General features: G+C 44.4%; 1 protein-coding gene across 1 annotated transcript in view; it reads right to left on the bottom strand.

Annotated features, from left to right (window-relative positions):
• Positions 1-6558: 6558 nt before the first annotated feature.
• The window catches only part of SMAD6 (SMAD family member 6), a 57111-nt gene continuing 43464 nt past the window's right edge, over positions 6559-20205 (bottom strand). Inside the window, exon 4 of the mRNA XM_014066689.2 lies at positions 6559-7497. Coding sequence (XP_013922164.2) covers positions 6953-7497 — 545 coding nt within the window. The 3' untranslated portion in view covers positions 6559-6952. The remainder of the gene's footprint in view (positions 7498-20205) is intronic.

Here is a 20205-nt window from a genome sequence, read left to right as displayed (position 1 = left end):
GCTGAAGAACAGCCCGAAAGGTTTCAGATGTCACACATTAAGCAGCTCAGCATTTTGCAGTCAGCGGGCAGAGAGGATTCCCAGCCCACCTCTTTGAGATGCAGTTAGGAGCGGTGCATGCCACATACTAATCAGGCAACCCTAAAACTTCCCTCTGGGCTACTAGAGGCCGCTGGCTGCATTTCGGCTGTGATACATTTACCCCTCCATAACCGTTCCCTCACCCTCCTGGCTTTTTAATGTCACCTTTTACGAATGCATCTCACCCAATGGAAGAGCTTTAAACATAAAAATAAGAAGCCTGTTCTGAATAACAGAATAACAGAGTTGGAAGGGACCTTGGAGGTCTTCTAGTCCAGGGGTCCTCAACCCTGTGGCCTATTTGGAATTGGTCCGCGAGAGTGGCTGGCTGGAGCATGCGCGCATGCGTGTGCACAAAACTCAACACGAGTGAGTGATGGGCGGGCAGGCACTCGCACACACTGGCCCACCATTTGTCAAGCTGGAAGTGTGCATGTGGCCCACACTCACGCAAGAGTTGTGTCAAGCCGGCCTCCCTCAGCAACCAAGCAAGAAACCACTTAACTCCATTTGGCATAATTAAGAAGTACTTTTACTGGTTATGAAAAGATAGCAGCTAAGCAAAGCAAAGCCCCAGGCAAAGGTACGAGGCAAAAGTGTGCAAAATCATACATATCAATATGTGTCCAAACCCCCCCCCCCCGTAATCCCCATCCCACTGTCCAATCTGCAAATCCCTTAGGTGTCATGTGGGTTTCATCTCCAAGGAGCATCATCAGGTTGGTATGCAGAACAGTTGGCCTTGACCAACTCTAAACACCAGCCGTCAGCCTGCGCAGTAGATGGTGAGAACAAAACTCCCTTTTAACAATCTCTCCTGTACCAAATCTTCCCCTCCCAAATCCTCCCTCCCCGTTTCACTGGCAGCCGAAAGCGAATAGCAAAGCAGAGGCTGACAGGTTGTGTGTGCCAGCCTGCCACTTGTGTGGCCCAGTTGCCCCCTCCCCCCCCAGGTGGGCCTCCAAGCTGCAATGGTTGGGGACCATTGTTCTAGTCCAACCCCGGCTCAAGCAGGAGATCCTATACATTTCAGACAAATGACTATCCAGCCTCTTCTTGAAAATCTTCAATGTTGGAGCACCCACAACTTCTGGAGGCAAGCTTTCCCACTGGTTAATTGTTCTCACTGAGAAGAAATCTCTCCTTGGTTCTCTCCTTGATGAGTTTGCTTCTCGCCCTGCCTTCAAGCACTTTGGAGAATAGATTGTCCCGCTCTTGGCAAAGAAGGGGTCAACCTATTCTGGCCAAAAATACTTCAAATTTCAGCCCAAAAGAAAGGCAAAGGGGATTATTCTTTAAGCAAATGTTTAATTGTATACAGACAATTAGGATGTGTAGACATTGGTAAGTGAGCTTAATTTGAGAGAGACTTTGCTGCTTTGCTCTCTGAGGATTCTTGTCTTGCCTAGGAGTAGCAGAAGAACGTGGCCTAGAGTAGACCTTGAATCTAGAGCAGAGGTCTCCAAACCTGGCAACTTTAAGACATGGCTGGCTGGGGAAATCTGGGAGTTGAAGTCCACAAGTCTTAAAATTGTGAAGTCTGGAAACCTATGATCTAGATTCTAGAGCAGTGGTTCCCAAACTTGGCAACTTTAAGACTTGTGGACTTCAACTCCCAGAATTCTCCAGCCAGCAGAGCTGTTGAAGTCCACAAGTCTTAAAGTTGCCAAGTTTGGGAACCACTGTTCTAGAGTAATCATTGGAAATAAGAACCAAAAGACATTGACTACTCTTCTGGATCTCCTTGTGACCTTCCAGATGTTTTCTGGAAGCTGTTTCTGAATCACAAAGCAACTCTCAATGTTAAATCCACTTTCCCCCATGACTCATCCAGCTCCCTGGTCATCTAGACTGGTAACCATCAGTAGGCCCAATGGTGATGAATCCTGGGGGGGGGGGTTTGAGGCCTCCTCCATTGGTAAACCTGTAGACATTCCAGATGTAGACATTTCTCTAAATTTAACAATGTCAACTATCATCATCCAACTCTTAGATTGGAAATAAGCTGTCATCTCTAAGAAAGGATAGACCTATTGAAACCAAGAGCAAGGGAAGGTCCAGTCACCTGAACCTAAAAGAATGGAGGCTGGGTAGAAGCATCAGAAGAAATGTCTATCCAGAAGAGGGCTTTAAAGGGAGCTTGATGGCCCTCTAAAAATGGCTGGTAGATTCCTGACTGAGCAACAGTTAGATTAATAGTGTCTTGTCCTGGCCCCTCACACTAGAGCGGGTGTTGGCAACTTGCGGCCCCAGAGCCACATGCAACTCTTTCGTCCTCCTGCTTTGGCTCCCTGTCAGCTGGCTGGCCCCACCCCTCATCCTCCCCTCCCAGTCACTCCTCGTGTAACCTGAGAAGAGAAACAAGAGGGAGAGAAGGGGGAGAGAAAGAGAAATGAGAGAGAGCGAAAAATAAGGGAAGGGGAAAGAAAGAAAGAAAGAAAGAAAGAAAGAAAGAAAGAAAGAGGGAGAGGAAAAGAGAAAACCAAGAGAGAGAGAGAGAGAGAGAGAGAGAGAGAGAGAGAGAGAGAGAGAGAGAGAGAGAGAGAGAGAGAGAGAGAGAGAGAGAGAGAGAGAGAATTTTCCACAGAAAAACCCGGGTAGGCGTGGCTGGGGCAGGTCATGTGACTGGGTGGGAGTAACATTGAGTTGGCCATGCCCACCCAGGTTCTGTGGCTCCCAGTGTTTTCTTTTCTGTGGGAAACGGGTCCAAACTTTTGAGAGTTTAAGGTTGCAGACCCCTGCACTAGAGGAACCTCTGGTAGATAGCGCATCTCCCCCTCACCCCCTCCAAAATGTGGGCCTCTGTGGAGACGTGGGAGCCCTCCCAGGAGGACAATGCATTCAAATGGGTTCAGTCTCCTTTGCCAGAGATGAGCTGGAAGTCTGCCTAAAATCATAAAACAGCTTTGTAGAAAGAAGAGCAGAGCTGGCCTCACACTGCAAACTCCAATGATGTCCTGGCTGTGACGGGGCTCTTGTTAATCTCCCTCCACGTACCCGGGATTTAATTTTATTATTTAAATAGCACAAGGAACAAGAAAGACTTCAGTTTGTGAATCCTGGGAGAAGCCAGCTTGGCTTTGTACAAAGGCAAGTTTTCACTGCTGCTCTCTTCTCATCAGAGGAATAAAAAGACCTTCTTTTCCTTAATCAATCAGCCGATTGGATGAACGTGGAAAAAACAGAACTGCCTCGATTTACCTTCATCCTGAGTGAGGGACCATTAAGCAAGCTGCGGGGTGGAAGGCGCCCGTGTCTCCATTATGGGTTTATTATCACCAAGCCTGGGCATTTATAGGGAACACACATGTTAAAAAGAGATTGCCAAAGAAATGCATTTGATTATTGTGGGTTTTTTTTTAAAGTCTTGTGTTTGCAAAGGAACAGCTCTTAAGAATGCTTGTAAGTTGTCCAAATGGGAGCTATGAAATAGTTGAGGTTGGTTGTGTAATAGAGTGGCTGTTTTAATTTAATGGCATTCAATACAACTGCAAGGCTATGTTTTTGTTTCATATTTTTTTTCCAGAGCAACCTCAGGACAGAGGCAGCTTTTGGGGAGGGGAGGGCAAAACCCCGATGAGGCCCGATTCCTCAGGAAGGACTCGAGGAGAAGGTGAAGCCACCCGAGATTACCTGTGCCAGGAACAAACAAGATCCATAAGTGTAGAGTTTAAGCTTACTATTACTTTATTATATTTCAACCTATTATTCAGGATTCTCCCCAGACTTCCAGACTTTACCTGGGAAGAGACAGATGGCTCTATGGAGCTTAAACGAGGTCAGTTCTGGATTTGTTGTGTCTACGGAAGGATTCAAGGCTAACTCCCTGCTTGATGCCTCCCCCTGCCTGGCTGGGTGTTTCCCAACATCCTGGGAGGAAGGACAGAAGGGAAACCGAGGAGAGCATCCCAGCCAGAATGCGAAGAAGTGGGGGGATACCATTTTTTGAAGGGAGAGGGAGCTGCCAAGAATAGGGCCAGCTACAAACTAGGCAGAGTTTGGTTCGATGCTGGAGCATTAACACAGAAAACCTCCACCTCTCTCTGTGTGTGTTTGTGGTGTGGCCACAGGGTGTAACCAAAAAGGCACAATGAAGTAATCAAACCTCCAAATGCTTTGGTGTGCGATGCACATTTGCCTTGATTGCACAATGTGGTTCCTTTGACTTGTCCCTTGACTATAGGCCTTGGGCCCCCATCTTGTCTTAGGAGAGGGGAAGTCACATTTCGGAGTCCTTTGGTTCATTGTTTTGAGAGAAAGGACACATTCAAAGTGCACCAGCTGAAATGAAAGTCAAGGAAATGCATTCACACAAAGGACCCCACGATTCACATACAGGATCTCATGATGACTTTTAGTCCCATAATGTCAGTTTAGCAAAATACAGTGGTACCCCGGTACAAGTGATGGGTTCTGGATCGCGTTCCATCCGGTACGGTTGGAACAAGCCTGGCATCATCCACATGGACGCACGCAGCAGGCACACGCATCTTACTGTTCAGCTACACCTTCGTGACACTCCAGCTGCTCAGTGGAGCATCGCGCAGGCGCTGTACGCTCCTTACACATGCACAAAGCACCGAAGACTTTAAAGATAGGTAAGGAGCGAGGGCGAGCGGGTGGGCCCTCTGGAGCCCTGTACCAGAACGGTACCTGATGCTCCCGGCAGGCACCGGTACGCCCATACTGGAAATGGTGCAACCCACCATTGCCCGGTACTCATCATTAATTAGTTCCTGGCAGCGTGTTGAATACTAAAAATGAGTACCAAACAAACCACGTGACTAACATGAGACCCTTTGTTTTGGCTGGAGAGTAGTGAGGGAGCCAACACTGACAAATTCTAGCTTGTGTGTCGAGTATCAAACAAATGACAACATTTTCATGCCAAAGTGCATCAAGTACCAAATTCAGCAACTTTCAAGGCAGTCGAGTACCGATATACCACTGCATTTCCAGGGCCTTTCCTGTAAATAAAGTTGCCACTTTTTATTCTGTCTTTTTCCTTTTAGCTCTGAAGTTTAGAAGCACTGACTGAATCAGGTGGGGGGAACCGAGGACAGCCATCTGTGGACTTTCTAGGACTCCTGAGCACCAGGTCTTCTACCAAACCAAAAACAACTGTGCTCAACCTGGTGCTCTCAAAATGTGTTCCCATGTTTATGAGGCATAGAGGAAACTTAGAGGCCATCTAATCAGCCACTCCCACACCTGGGGCTTTCTAGTTGCACTGGATCACAATTTCCATAATGAGGGCTCAACACATTTGGTGGGCACCCCAGTTCGACAGTCAGGCACCACATGAATCCTAGACTCTACTTCAAAGCTATCATTAAAGGAACAATTGCAGTTGTTGTTGCTTGGATTGTTAAACAACTTTCATTGTAAGGAAGCTTCTCCTGATGTTTTCCCACATCTACTTCCTCACAGATACCATCCTGAACTTCAAGTCTGCTCCATCTTCCACCTGGGCATTTGATGTCAACTATCTTCTTCATTCTTATCCTCAGGTCAACTATTCTCTGTTGGCTTTGTTCCAGAGCTCCTAACATGCTCTAAAAAAGATGGCACATTAACACCAAGGCGGAACTTCCAAGGTAGAATATTTCACAAAACAATTACAGTAAATCCCACAATCTGAGCAGCACGAGGTTTTAGTTTATGCCATTTTAAGCGCACAGGTTGCACTGTGGATGTCTAGATTTTTTTTTCAGCCTGTCTCATTGCCTACCTGGGCATCAGAGCCACTGTGGGGCAGTGGTTAGAGTGCAGTACTGCAGGCTACTTCTGCTGACTGCCGGCTGCCAGCAGTTTGGGTCTCACCAGCTCAAGGTTGACTCAGCCTTCCATCCTTCTGAGGTCTGTAAAATTAGGACCCAGATTGTTGGGGGCAAGAGGCTGAGTCTGTAAACTGCTTAGAGAGGGCTGGAAAGCACTGGGAAGCGGTATATAAGTGCTATTGCTATCACAAGTTCCTGGAAGGCAGATTCTGATGCCAGTTAGGAAAGAGGGAGGGAAAATCCTAACCGGAAGCACAGTTACTCAAGAGCAATTAGCCAAAGAGATGAGAAGACTTCTTGCTGATGGACATGTTTAAGCTGAGTTGGATGTGCAAGTGTTATGTTTTAGATCTCTGACATATGGCTCTATGTGGCCTTTTGCTCAGAGAATTTGTGCACTCCATTTTGAGAAATGCAAAGCTTGGCAACTTTTAAGATTGGTGGACTTCAACTCCCAGAATTCCTCAGCCAGGCAGGCACTAATGGTAGTTTTACAGCAGAATTCTGAGACTGGAAGTCCACAAGTCTTAAAGTTGCCAAGTTTGGAGACTGCTGTTTTAAAGGAAACACAGGTAGAGACTCCTTATTTCATTCCATGCCAACTCCAGAAATATATTTTCTTGAAATCATAAATAGTTCCTCTTGCCATTTTCTTTCTTTATTCAAAAAGTAATAATAAAAAAACAGACAATGGGGGCACCTATAAATGCAAATAGTTTATTATTAATGAGCAACTGGTACTAGCTTTTGGCCTGGATATTACTATTTTTTTTAAAAAAAACTATACAGCCAAAATCCTGGCAATACTCCAATATTTGCTGTATATTTTTTCAATCATTTTTTTAAAAAACACAACTGTAGTACTGAAAGACTTTTAGCCAAAGTGCATTTTCCATTTTTTTGTCCATATACACATTGCACCGTACATAAATAATGACATTGTAAAAATGACTCCATAATTACAAGTATAATATATATATTTTCATATAATATATATATATATATTTATATATATATATATAAAACTTTATATTAAATCTAGGTAGATGATATTTGGGGTCTCCGGGGCTTCGATCCTCAGCATCCAACAGCTATCTATTGTTTGTGTTGAGCAGAATTTCTAGCCAGCACGGACAAGAGGTGATAAACTGCCTGGAGTAGCAGGGCCCCCAGCCTTTCGCAAAGCTGATCCGGACGCTGTTCGGGTCGTAGGGTCCATCTGGGTACTCTAAGTCAGTGGCATGCTTCAAGAGAGAGGATTTCTCGTAGTCGAAGGCCTTGATCGAGTACCCTGGCATCACTTTGTGCACGATTAAGGTTCGACAGCTGGGAATGTCCAGGGTAGGGGAATTGACGAAGATCGGGTGTTCGCTCCGGTTGTAAGCCCACACGCCATCCGCTTCTTTGCTGAGCAAAATCCCATATCCGATCTTGTTCCGAGTCCTCTGGACCGTCTCGTTTCTGTTCTCCAGGTTGAGCTGTCCGAGGCAGAAGCCGTTTCCTTGAGGTAGGTCATAAAATATACTGACAGACTGTTCGTACACTGGGTAGAGGCGCCCCACGCGTGTCCGATGCTCCCAGTAGGCAACGCTGCACCAGTGGCTGTGTTTCATGGCATCAGGCGATGTGCTGGCATCTGGGGAGAGAGGAAGGACAGGACAGGTCAGCTCAAAGGAAGAGAAGCTTTGAATCAACATGGCTGCTCAAGGCCTAGTGGTCGGAACGGCCACCTCACTGCCGGTCTGCCATGAACCCTGGGGGGGGAAGCTGGAAGGGCGGCAAGGAGGGTGGGGGGGTTGAGGGCCTGGGGGAAAATGAATGAAGACTTCAAGGTCATTTCCCTGGGAGAAGAATGTCAACCTGTTTCCAAAACATCATTTTTTAAAAAAAAAATTATTATAAACAATTATACATATTGACAAAGACATATACAACACTTACAAGTAACATTGGAACTTCCCATTCCTTCTTATTGCAGATATTTATCAGTGCATTTTTACAAACATTTCCCCCCCCCTCAATTCATCTCTATGCATTTTTACACTTATCATCCTATTATTTCTTACTTTTTTTTGCTGATCAGTCTATGTTTGGTTATTTGTATCAGACAGTCTTTATTGCTCTTCTACTAATAAATACCTTTTTCTACTTCCATAAATCCTAATTTTTCCTACCTTCTTATCACTAATTCCTATTTCTTCTATAACTATATTTTTTAGATTCTTATTTCCTATTTCTATCATCTAGCCATTTCCCCCAAATTAGATAGTACTCTGCCAAAATATCTCTTTTAAACTTGATTGGGCAATGAGAGACAAACAATTGGAAGGGACCAAGGGAAGAAAGTGAACTGGCAAAAATCTGGCGTGAACTCTCAGTTCTGGCTTTTCACCTCTGTAATTCACTTGATGTCTAGTAAACTACACCCTTCTCAACAAAAGGAGTCAAGGATCGTTTTTACTTAGATGCCCAAGCTGAGGCAGGTCTGACATTAACCAAGCGGCTCCTTTCCACAAGTCTCCGTGAATATATCATCATACGACATCATTATGCATAGAGAGCTTCATCCAGGATTTACCTGGCTGCTTGACAAAGATTGCTGACCCCAGTCAAGTATGGAGGCTTTGAAAGGAGGGGGAGACATATTAGCACCTGCCCTTCCCTTCCAGAACCCAGGAAGCAGACTGAGCAATAACCCAGAGGAAGGGGTTTGCATGGAAGCTTCTGGAATCTGGGAATCTCAATCCTGAAATAACCCCCAAAGATGAAGCAGGACCTTTCAAAGCAAGTAATACAGAAAACATAGCAGGCTCTTTCCCTACAAGAAAGGAAGACACAGTGGGGGATTCTCAAAATGACCACTGACTACATAAACCCTTCACCCCAGGGACCCCTTCTCTCTGCTCAGCTCCAGTCCAGCTTTTTTTTTTTCAGGATTGTTTCTGCTGAGTTGTGATTGTGCATTTGAGCTTTTCCTTCCCATCACCCAGATCGTAACTAAAGGAATTTTGCAGCCTCCCAGTGCATGGAGAGCTACTGATGCTCATGGATGAGCTACAAAATCCTGTCACAGGATGCCTTCCTGTTTCCTGCAGCCTGGAGGCCTCATAAAGGAGACTGGAAGAACTGGCCAGGCCTGAGTGTGGACCACAGAAATTTTCTCCTGCTCCTCAACCACACTGCCCAGGCCTGGGCAACCTATTTCTGTCATTGCCCTGAACTCTGTGCCAAGGGCTGCCTTCAGAACCTAAGTTGGGGGACAGGACAGGACAAAATGTTCTGCGGGTAGTCCTCGACTTACAACAGTTCATTAGTGACTGTTCAAAGTTACAACGGCACTGAAAAAGTCTGACCATTTTTCACACGGACTGTTGCAGCATCCCCATGGTCACGTGATCAAAATTCACACACTTGGCAACTGCCTCATATTTATGACGGCTGCAGTGTCCCGGGGTCTTGTGATCCCCTTTTGCGACCTTCTGACAAGCAAAGTCATATGGGGAAGACAGATTCACTTAACAACCATGTTACTAACTTAACAACTTCAGTGATTCACTTAACTATGGCAAGAAAGGTCGTAAAATGGGGCGAAATTCACTTAACAACTGCACTTGGCAATCAGAATTTTGGGCTCAATGACGGTTTTAAGTTGAAGATTCCTTGTATTTTGTTGTTCTTTGTTCTATAATTGAAATGAAAGAACAGTGATAAAACCTGAAACCATGAAGTGGGTGATTACAACAACATTACTCAGACTAATTACAAACAATGGCATAGCAGCCGCTATCATCGATTGGCATCTGTGCAAAAAATAATTGTTGGTTTTCCAAATGTAGGACAAACACAAATTGAGAAAGTTGCTGAAAATGTTCTTATGGGATTTTTTGCAAACAAACCGATTAGGATCCGAAACATCACATATCAAATAATGCCGTAATTGGAAGGGAAAGAGCAATTTTTGCAGGTATGGCTACGCCGCATGGATGGCAGATTTGAAGATAAAAAGAAAAGACTGAAAAGGAAGGATTACGGAAGAGTCATCCTTATTAGGTGGGATAACAGATTACACACATTTTTGCAAAAAGTAAAGGTTTTTACATACAAATAGCACCTTACTGGCTGTTATACCTAGGTGTCTGGCTGGGATCTGAATTTCCAAAGAACATCAATCAAAGATGAGACTCCTACTGTGTTAATTCTTTGATGAATAAAAACAAGGTCAAACTGAGCACTCCTCCCCTTGGCTGTTTCATTCTTCCCTAAAACCAGAATCGGAGAAAAGATGCTTTGACCTTTTCATTTCACCTTTATCTGGAACCCTTCAAATCTGGACAGCCCAAAGACAGAGCCCCCCCTTCTTCTGTGCCTTTTGGGGAAGTGTGGGGGGTGAGGCACATGAAAATACTTTCTAGCAGCCCCAACTTTGTTTAAGAGATGCGTCTTTAAACAACAAAGCAAATGGAGGCTTAGAACTTTCTCCCTTTGCTCCTCTCTGCAGTCTGCATGCCGGGAGTAGTTTTTCCATCTCTGGCTGAATGTCCTGTCCCCTGTCACCACCACCACCACCACCCCCGGGGTCCTGTGGAGCATCAGCCAAGCATTCTTAGTTTGTGGGAAAACCCTGAACCTGGCTCAGAGGCTTCTCAACAAACCTATCTCAAGCCTTTGCCCTTCTGACCTTGTACCTCCATGCCATCAAGTCCAATTAACTCTGAAGTCAAACCGATACCATCATTTTGCTTGAAAGAGCAGACGGACTCGCTGGATTTCAAAAACAGAGGCCTACTTTCTCTCTCTCTTCTCTCTACCCGGTCCCCCCTCTCTCAATCTCAAATTTCACTGGCAGGAAAAATAGACATTACTTGCCCAGGGAACCAAGCCTAAACTGCTGTTGTTTTGCTAAAGATTAACTTGAGTTGTAACTCTGCAGTTTTCAAATGGGAAAAGAGAGGAGAAAAGGAGGAGGGGAAGAACTGAATGCCCCCTTCTTCCCCAGGCAAAATTCTGAACCAAGAATTTTGTTTGGACAAAAAACAACAACAACCTCGAAATGATTTTAGGCAACTTTAACCATTCAAAAGTATGCTTGTGAGAATGTTCGAGATTAACAGTCACAGGGAAAAGTACCTGTGTGAATTGTTCTTCTGAAATTTGTCTCCTTGTATTATCAAATTGGCTGATGTATTGATAAACCATGTTCTCCTGAACCTTGAGGTTGGAACCTCAGGTCTACCAAAGTTGTTGTTGTTGTTAGTGGCGAAGTCCCACCCATCACGACCCCATGGGCAACGTTCCTCCAGGCTTTCCTGTCCTCTACCATCCTCTGGAGTCCATTCAAGCTCACGCCAACTGCTTCAGTGACTCCATCCAGCCACCTCATTCTCTATCGTCCCCTTCTTCTTTTGCCCTCCATCATTCCCAGCATGAGGCTCTTCTCCAGGGAGCCCTTCCTTCTCATTAGGTAGCCAAAGTCTTTTGAGTTTCCTCTTCAGGATCTGGCCTTCTAAAGATCACTCAGGGTTGATCTCCTCTGGGACTGATCGGTTTGATAGCCTTGCAGTCCAAGGGACTCGCAGGAGTCTTCTCCAGCACCAGAGTTCAAAGATCTCAATTCGTTGGTGCTCAGCCTTTCTTATGGTCCAACTTTCACAACTTTCACTTATGTCTAAACAAATCACACCACCTGCCACACAGTTCCTGAAAAACTAAGTTAGGAGCATAAAGCCCTGGCCTGAAAATGACAGTGCTAAATTAATCATCATCCAACTGAGGAATAAGATACGAGGAGAAGCTTCTGAACTGAGGAGGTTCAGGGAAATATGGGCAGGTTCAGAGGAGCTACTCAATCAAGCAAGGACAAAAGATGAAGCTACTTAGTAGGCCCCAAGAAAGAACCGGAACTTACATCCTAAAGCAAGGGATAGCTGGTCTTTCAGGCTCTTGCAAATAACTGTTCCAGCTCATCTTCCAGATTTATATCCTATTTTGGCCGTCACCTATCTACTGATATCTGATCTAATGATTTTCGAGGCAATTCTTGGATGTTGTGATTCTGAGCATTTGCATATTTAGGAGGATATATGTTGTTGTTTTTTAAACTAAAAGCCATGTAACAGAATGCTGCTGGCACATTAATCTTACTATAGAAGTTTGTGGGATCTAAACCTAAGAAAGTATTCATTCTTGGTGATAGGAAACAAAGAGCATTTTGAGGTTTCCCAAATTCATGAGACTTGGCACTCAGCCTTGACTCTGAAGGAAAGGTTCAAAAACTCAAAAGGTTACTGAAATGCCTGATTTTGTGGTGGAAGAAACAGTTCCTGCTGAAAGCCAGTCAAGAAAAACAGCATTAATTGGAGGAAAGGAAGGACTGGAGATCATACAACTCAAGGCCTAGGTCATTCTCTGGTGTCATGCAAAACTCCGGGGCTGGACTCAAAACAACAACAAAATGTCATGCAAAATTCCATTGCTTTCTTCCTCTAAAAAAATGAAATGTCTCCAAATCTAGAACATAAAATATCAGTGTTGGAAAGGACCTTGGAGGTCTTCTAATCCAGCCCCCTGCTGAAACAGGAGACCCTATACCATTCCAGACAGTGTCAGTTCAGCCTCTTCTTAAAAGCCTCCAGTGATGAAGCACCCACAACTTCTGAAGGCAACTTCTGTTTCATGGCTTGATTGCTCTCACTGTCAGAAAATTCCTCCTTAGTTATAGGTTGCTTCTCTCCTAGATTAGTTTCCATCCATTGCTTCTTGTCCTGCCCTCTGGTGCTTTGGAAAATAGGTTGCCCCCTCTTCTTTATGGCAGCCCCTCAAATACTGCAACACTGCTATCATGTCACACACACACCCCGGTCCTTCTTTTCACTATAGATAAATCCTGTAACCGTATTTTCTTGCAAATAGATTTTGGAAGGAAATAGATTCCTTGCAAAATCTATTTGGAAGGGAAAGAGCTGATAAGAGTCTGGAGAAATGAAGCAGCCTATTCAATCTCTGGAAGCATTTAAGAGGTACAGTCCATCACTATCGGCCCAGGAGAAATAACAACCAATGGACAATTCATATTGGGTCAGGTTGAGAAAATTCCTTTCTGAAGACAAGGACATCATCATTCAAACCATGAGGATGGAAGCAGCTAAATGACATCAAAAGGCTTTCCCCAGAAACCCTTGCTGACCACCAAGGACCACGTTTCTTAAAATATTTCATAAGATAGAGTTCTCTCTCTCTCTCTCTCTCTCTCTCTCTCTCTCTCTCTCTCACACACACACACACACACACACATTCCATCCATCCATCTGTAGCCTACAGTGATCTCAGGGCTCAAGTATCCTTTTGCACTTGATCAATGATTTACAGAATATTGCTGGATTTCCTTACTACAGCAAATACCCAATTTCGCACGGTTTTCCTGATTCCATCCAAACGTTTGGCAGCTAATGTTCTGCTGGCTTGGCACACGTTAAGCATCCAGAGGCGGGGGAAAGCAGAGAATATTACAAGCAAAAGCTGAATCCTGGTTAAAACCGAATGGCTACGGATGCATGGATTTGAGAGTTTTAGCATCTTCTGGATGGGGTCGCACTGCCCCAGAGAAACTACATGCACGACTTGGAGGATTCTCCTAGACTCATAACTCTTTGTTTGAAGGATAGGTAGCCATTATGGCTAGGAGGCTTTGTGCAACTTTGTGTTGTGCACCAGTTGTGCCCTTTCCTGGATCCTAAGTCCCCACGCTTAAGTCAGTCATGCCTGGTCATCTAGCATTTGGCCATGAAAATATTTACAAAACATTTTAAATATTTACAATATTTATGTCGCATCCTGGACATAAATTGTTTGATGCTATAGGGCACTGCACATCAGAACAAGAAGACACAAGGACAGTTTTTCCCCTAAATGCCATCACTCTGCTAAACAACTAATTCTGTCAAATTATTTACTAAGACTGCATTACTATTATTCTTCTCATCCTTCCAAGTACCTATCTCTTCCCACTTATGGCTATAACCATATTGCTTGTATTTTTACAAACTATATTGTTTTATTTGCTTCCTAGTATGATTTGATTGCTTATTAGTAACCTATGACTATCTCTAAATATCTTATGATTCTTGAGGAATGTTTTCTATTCTATTTTTCTTTATGTACCCTGAGAGCTTCTGCACCAAAGACAAATCCCTTGTGTGCCCAATCACACTTGGCCAATAAAGAATTACATTCTATTCTATCACCTTTAAAGCCCTTAATGGCATGTGTCCAGGCTACCTGAGGAACCCCCTCACTCCAATGGCATTGCTGTGCCTCATTCACACCAGCAAAATGGGGGGGGGGGGTTTGCGCACTTGCAATTCTCAGAACTTTAAAAGTAATTCCACAGATCCTTTTTGCATAAAGAATATTTCTCCGTTCAACAACTGTGGGTGCTGGTTTTTGGAAATCACAGCTGAAGAAAGGAGCCTCTTGCAGTGAAGGCCAGCCAGCCAAAGTGGCTTCTAGCTGATCGACCGTCCAAAACCAGGGCCCTGCAGATTTGAGGGCTTCTATTCACACAAATTAAGGGACACCGTGGCTCAGTGGCTAAGACACTGAGCTTGCTGATCAGCAAGGTCAGCAGTTCGAATCCCTAGCATCACGTAACGGAGTGAGCTCCCGTTCCTTGTCCCAGCTTCTGCCAACCTAGCAGTTCGGAAGCATGTAAAAAATGCAAGTAGAAAAATAGGGACCACCTTTGGTGGGAAGGGAACAGTGTTCTGTGCATGTTCGGTGTTGAGTCATGCTGGTCACATGACCACGGAGATATCTTCGGACAGCGCTGGCTCTTCGGCTTTGAAACGGAGATGAGCACTGCCCCCTAGAGTTGGGAACGAATAGCACATATGTGCAAGGGGAATCTTTACCTTTAGTCACACAAATTAAAAAGAATGCATCCAGAAAAACCAAACTTTAGACAGAAAGTAAACCAGACCTTTCTAATTTGTTACAACCTGGAAAGTACACACAGACACACACACACACACACCTGCGAGGCACAGAAGTCGTAAGCCTGATCACTCCAAAGACCTGCTTGCCAATCCATCTTCTTCTGGAGATCCCACCAGGTGTGAATCCCCACATTTCCTTTGACCAGCTTCACAGTCACAGATCTAGCTGTTTCTTTAACCATGATTTATTCAATAAGCCTCAATTTAACCAACCTGTTCGGCCATAAACCACAGTTTACAAACCACTATGCTTGGGTTCACAGACCTCATTCTGCTAAAATCAAACTACCTACATTTGGATTTAGCCCAATCCTGGATATTAGACAACCAGTTGGATGAATGGTTAAAGTTACCAGGCTAGGAATGGGAAAGCTGCGAGTTCCAGTCCCATCTCAAGATTATCCCCAGCAGTTGTCAGGTCTTAAGAACGTCGTGAAGGAACAAAACCCCAGTCAGGGATTCTTGGTGCTCTCTGAACTTGGTTGTTTTCTTGCAGATGTTTCATCACCCACACTAGATAACATCATCAGTGTTAGAAAGGAATGGGGTTTACTGGGAAGAGGAGGAGGAGAAGTGGAAGGAGAAGTAGTAGTAGTAGTAGTAGTAGTAGTAGTAGTAGTAGTAGTAGTAGAAGAAGAAGAATAAGAATAAGAAGAAGAAGAAGAAGAAGAAGAAGAAGAAGAAGAAGAAGCAGCAGCAGCAGGAGGAGGAGGAGGAGGAGTAGAAGAAGAAGAAGCAGGAGAAGGAGGAGGAGAAGGAGGAGGAGGAGGAGAAGAAGAAGAAGAAGAAGAAGAAGCAGTAGAAGGAGGAGGAGGAGAAGAAGAAACAGAAGAAGCAGAAGCAGAAGAAGAAGAAGCAGAAGGAGGAGGAGGAGAAGGAGGAGGAGAAGAAGAAGAAGAAGGAGGAGAAGAAGAAGAAGCAGTAGAAGGAGGAGGAGGAGGAGAAGAAGAAGAAACAGAAGAAGAAAAAGAAGAAGAAGAAGAAGAAGGAGGAGAAGAAGAAGAAGAAGCAGTAGAAGGAGGAGGAGGAGAAGAAGAAACAGAAGAAGCAGAAGCAGAAGAAGAAGAAGCAGAAGAAGGAGGAGGAGGAGAAGGAGGAGGAGGAGGAGAAGAAGAAGAAGAAGAAGAAGAAGGAGAAGAAGAAGAAGCAGTAGAAGGAGGAGGAGGAGAAGAAGAAACAGAAGAAGAAAAAGAAGAAGAAAGAAGAAGAAGCAGTAGAAGGAGGAGAAGAAGTAGAAGAAGAAGCAGGAGGAGGAGGAGAAGAAAAAACAGAAGAAGAAGCAGAAGCAGAAGAAGAAGCAGTAGAAGGAGAAGAAGGAGGAGAAGTAATAGTAGAAGAGGAAGAAGCAGCAGCAGCAGCAGAAGAAGGAGAAGGAGGAGAAGAAGAAGAAACAGAAGAAGCAGAAGCAGAAGGAGAAGGAGAAGGAGAAGATGAAGAAGGAGGAGGAGGAGGAGGTGGTGGTGGTTGGGTCCTTGGTGCTCCCTGAGCTTGGTTGTTTTCTTGCAGACGTTTCACTACCTAAACTAGGCAACACCATCAGTGCTACTCAACTGATGGTGTTACCTAGTTTGGTCATGAATAACCTGCAAGCTCAGAGAGCACCAAGGACCCCTCATGTCAACCCGAGCTAGAAATATTCTCCTTTATTAAAACCTCAACTGCAATCTTATGAAAGAGGCTTGCTAAAACCATTACCCTTTCATCTTCATCCGCTGCTTTGGAGTCCAGCAGCCATGGCCTCCAATCCACGTCCTTTGGAACAAGTGGCCCAAATGAGGAACAGGTTAAAATTCCCTTGCAGAAACTGGTCCTCAGAAAGGAGGGAAACAGCCATCCCAGCACCAGACATCCTGGCCCAATCACTTTCATGAAGCCAGGAGACTTAAAGGTTCTTTAGGATTACAAGCTGCAGCTGGAATGCATCGGGTGAAATGGAACTAGCCCAACCCCTCAGGTGCCCATTACATCAAAACCCTCCAATGGAGCACGAGTGAATTATCTGGTGATGGAAACTTTTGCAAGAGGCATGGCCTGCAACCAACTTGCTCTCTACTTCAAACTCTTCCCTCTGCACTATTTCATTACCGCCAGGTGAGACTGGCGGGTCTCTGGGGCAAATGATCCGTGACACGCCAATCCACGCCATGCCACCTGGGGGGGGGGGGGCGCAAGGCTGGAGTTGCCTTTTCACAGCCTCAAATCTGCTTGTTTGTACAAGCCAGCTCTTCAGACGCATACCTTCAGAGTGAAGTCATCCAGGGCGGCAGCCATAAGCTCACTCTCTTTCCCCCGCTCCTTCTTTCAAGACCCTTCCTCAAATTTTTTAAAAGGTTGCCTGGAAGGGAGAGGGAAAAACACAGGCGCACCTTTGCATCTGGCACATGGGAGGGGGAGCTCTCCAGCTGTGACTGCGGTTAGCAGGAGGGCATCTCTAAATCAGGGCTTTCTGGGTCAATGGGGCTTGAGAAGGTCCTAACAACCAAGGAGCTTCCAAGAAGCCACAGGGAGCATTTCTTTGGGCAGCAAGCACATTCCGAGCTATATGATGATGATGGATGTGGTACTACCGATGAGGTATTAGGGCTGCTGGCTCTAAACGTCTCAAAGATGAGCATTAAGTTAAGGAGAATCAAACAACCTCACTGTGCAATCTTGGCCTCCTTCACCAGGTGCCACCAAAGCTTCCTGAGCCATCACACCCAACTCAAAGTCTTCCAGAAGTGTTGGGACGGCACTCCTGCAGTTCCCAGGATGTCCCTGCCAGCATGTCTATGGAGGGAGAAACTCTAACACATCTGGAGGGCACCAGTTGATGGAAGGTCATCTCCACAGCTCCATGCGGTCCAACATGACTAATGGCAGCCCGTTATAGCTCTACAGCCTCAGATCTCTGGTTTAGCTGGTGTCATGCAGACAATTTTCGGATTCTGTAACAGCTAACTCAGCACAACCAAGCAAAGGTTTTCATAAAGGCCCAAGAGACTCACCATAATAAATCAACCCATTTCAAAACAGTCTCCCTTGCCCCTCCGGCCACTTTTATCTCCCTGCTCCTAGGAGACTCAGGGCGAGCTGCCAGCAACTCTTGCCTATTGTTGTTATTAATTGGTTCTGTGGATGCAAGAACCTTTCTAGTCTAGCTGACCACTTCCTTCAGACACTGAGGGTGGAGGTGTGGCCAAACAGGTTAGAAAACACAATCCTAGGGAGGCACACACTTTAAAGGCCATCCAGACCGTTCAATTTTTTAAAATGGAAGAATTTAAAGAGACAAGAAGTCGATGAAGAGAATGTCAAAGCACAGGACAAAGACACAGAAGCGCAGAGATCAGATGCCATGTGTGTGTAGAGTATCTTCTGAGTTAGGGAAGTAGCCATCTATCCAGAACTTACTATTATAGTTTGTGGTGCACTGAGCCAGATGTTTTCGACTGGATCTGGCATTGTTATCAACCTATCGAGTCTTTCCCAAGGACTTGGGGAATTTGATGATGTTAAAGATATCACGGCAGGATCTATGATGTTTCAAATTCAGCTGCCTTTTGCAATCGACCAAGGGGGATTTTGGTTACACCCCAAAAATCTACTATTATTGGTACTATCTTTGTTTTTATTATTATTATTATTATTATCATTGTTGTTGTTGTACAATTGTATCACAGCGGCCAGTTGTTTCGCCGGATTTGGCATTGGTTACTAGTCGGGCCCCACCCAGGGGCCTAGGATGTCGTAACGTATTTTCGTAATATGCGTGCAGATCCAAGCAGTGCGGCTTTTTGCATTTGACTGATGGTGATTTTGTCAATTTTTAACTGTTTTAAATGTAATTCCAGTGCTTTTGGAATAGCACCCAGTGTGCCAATTACCACTGGAATTACCACTGCTGGTTTGTGCCATAGTCGTTGAATTTCTATTTTTAAGTCCTGGTATCTTGCGATTTTTTCAAGTTCCTTCTCGGCGACCCTGCTATCACCTGGTATTGCGATGTCTATGATTGTGACTTTATTTTTCTCAACCAGTGTGATGTCTGGTGTATTATGCGCCAGTATTTTGTCGGTTTGTATACGGAAATCCCACAAGATCTTGACCATCTGATTTTCGGTGACTTTTTCAGGCTGATGTTCCCACCAGTTTGTTGCTGTTTTAATATTATAATTTTTGCACAAATTCCAATGGATCATTTGTGCTACTGAATTGTGCCGCAATTTATAATCAGTCTGCGCGATTTTTTTACAGCAGCTGAGTATGTGATCAACAGTTTCATCAGCTTCTTTGCAAAGTCTGCATTTGGCATCATCAGAGGATTTTTCGATTTTGGCCTTAATGGCATTTGTGCGGATAGCTTGTTCTTGCGCAGCCAGGATTAGTGACTCTGTTTCTTTCTTTAATGTACCTGTTTTTAACCATAACCAAGTTTGTTCACTGTCCACTTTATCTTTTATTTTTTCCAGAAATTGACCATGCAGTGCTTTGTTCTGCCAACTCTCCATTCTTGATTTTATTACATCTTTTCTGTATTCTTGTTTTGTCTGTTGGGCCTTCAGTAGATTTTTGTTCTTTACTTCGATTAATAGATGTTCTTGAGTGTCTTTTAAATAATCAGCCAGTGCATGTTTTTCTTCTTCAACTGTTTGCTTCACTTGTAATAATCCCCTGCCACCTGATTTTCGGGGCAGATATAGTCTATCAGTATCACCACGTGGATGTAAACTGTAGTGCATTGTCATTAGTTTCCTGGTTTTTCGGTCCAAAAGGTCCAAATCAGCTTGTGTCCAGTTAACTATGCCAGCTGTGTATCTTATAACTGGTATTGCCCAGGTATTTATGGCCTTGATTGTATTTCCACCATTCAATTTAGATTTCAAAATTTTCCTAACTCTGTTGGTGTACTCTCGTATTATTATTATTATTATTATTATTATTATTATTATTATTAATCAAGATCTTGTGGGATTTCCATATACAAACGGACAAAATACTGGCGCATAATACACCAGACATCACACTGGTTGAGAAAAATAAGGTCACAATCATAGACATCGCAATACCAGGTGATAGCAGGGTCGCCGAGAAGGAACATGAAAAAAATCGCAAAATACCAGGACTTAAAAATCGATGCCAAATCCGGCGAAACAACTGGCCGCTGTGATACAGTTGTATAATAATAATAATAGAAGAACTTATATGACAATATTTCATCTCCATCAATCTGAACCCTCAGATCTGGGTATGCTTCCGGAAATGCAGATGTCAACTGTAGATCCAGATGTCAGTGGGCAGCATTCAGGGCTCAAGTTGGACTTCCCCAACTTGGCTATTCTCCAAACAAGTGGACTGAGAATAGCCACGTTGGG

Source organism: Thamnophis sirtalis, unplaced genomic scaffold (assembly GCF_051295495.1).
Source record: "Thamnophis sirtalis isolate CommonGarterSnake01/CBP01778 unplaced genomic scaffold, rThaSir2_p1.2 scaffold_2, whole genome shotgun sequence".
In the NCBI taxonomy this organism is placed as follows: Eukaryota; Metazoa; Chordata; class Lepidosauria; order Squamata; family Natricidae; genus Thamnophis; species Thamnophis sirtalis.
The sequence above is the reverse complement of the archived record's forward strand: the minus strand, read 5'-3'. Positions and strand labels throughout refer to the sequence as shown.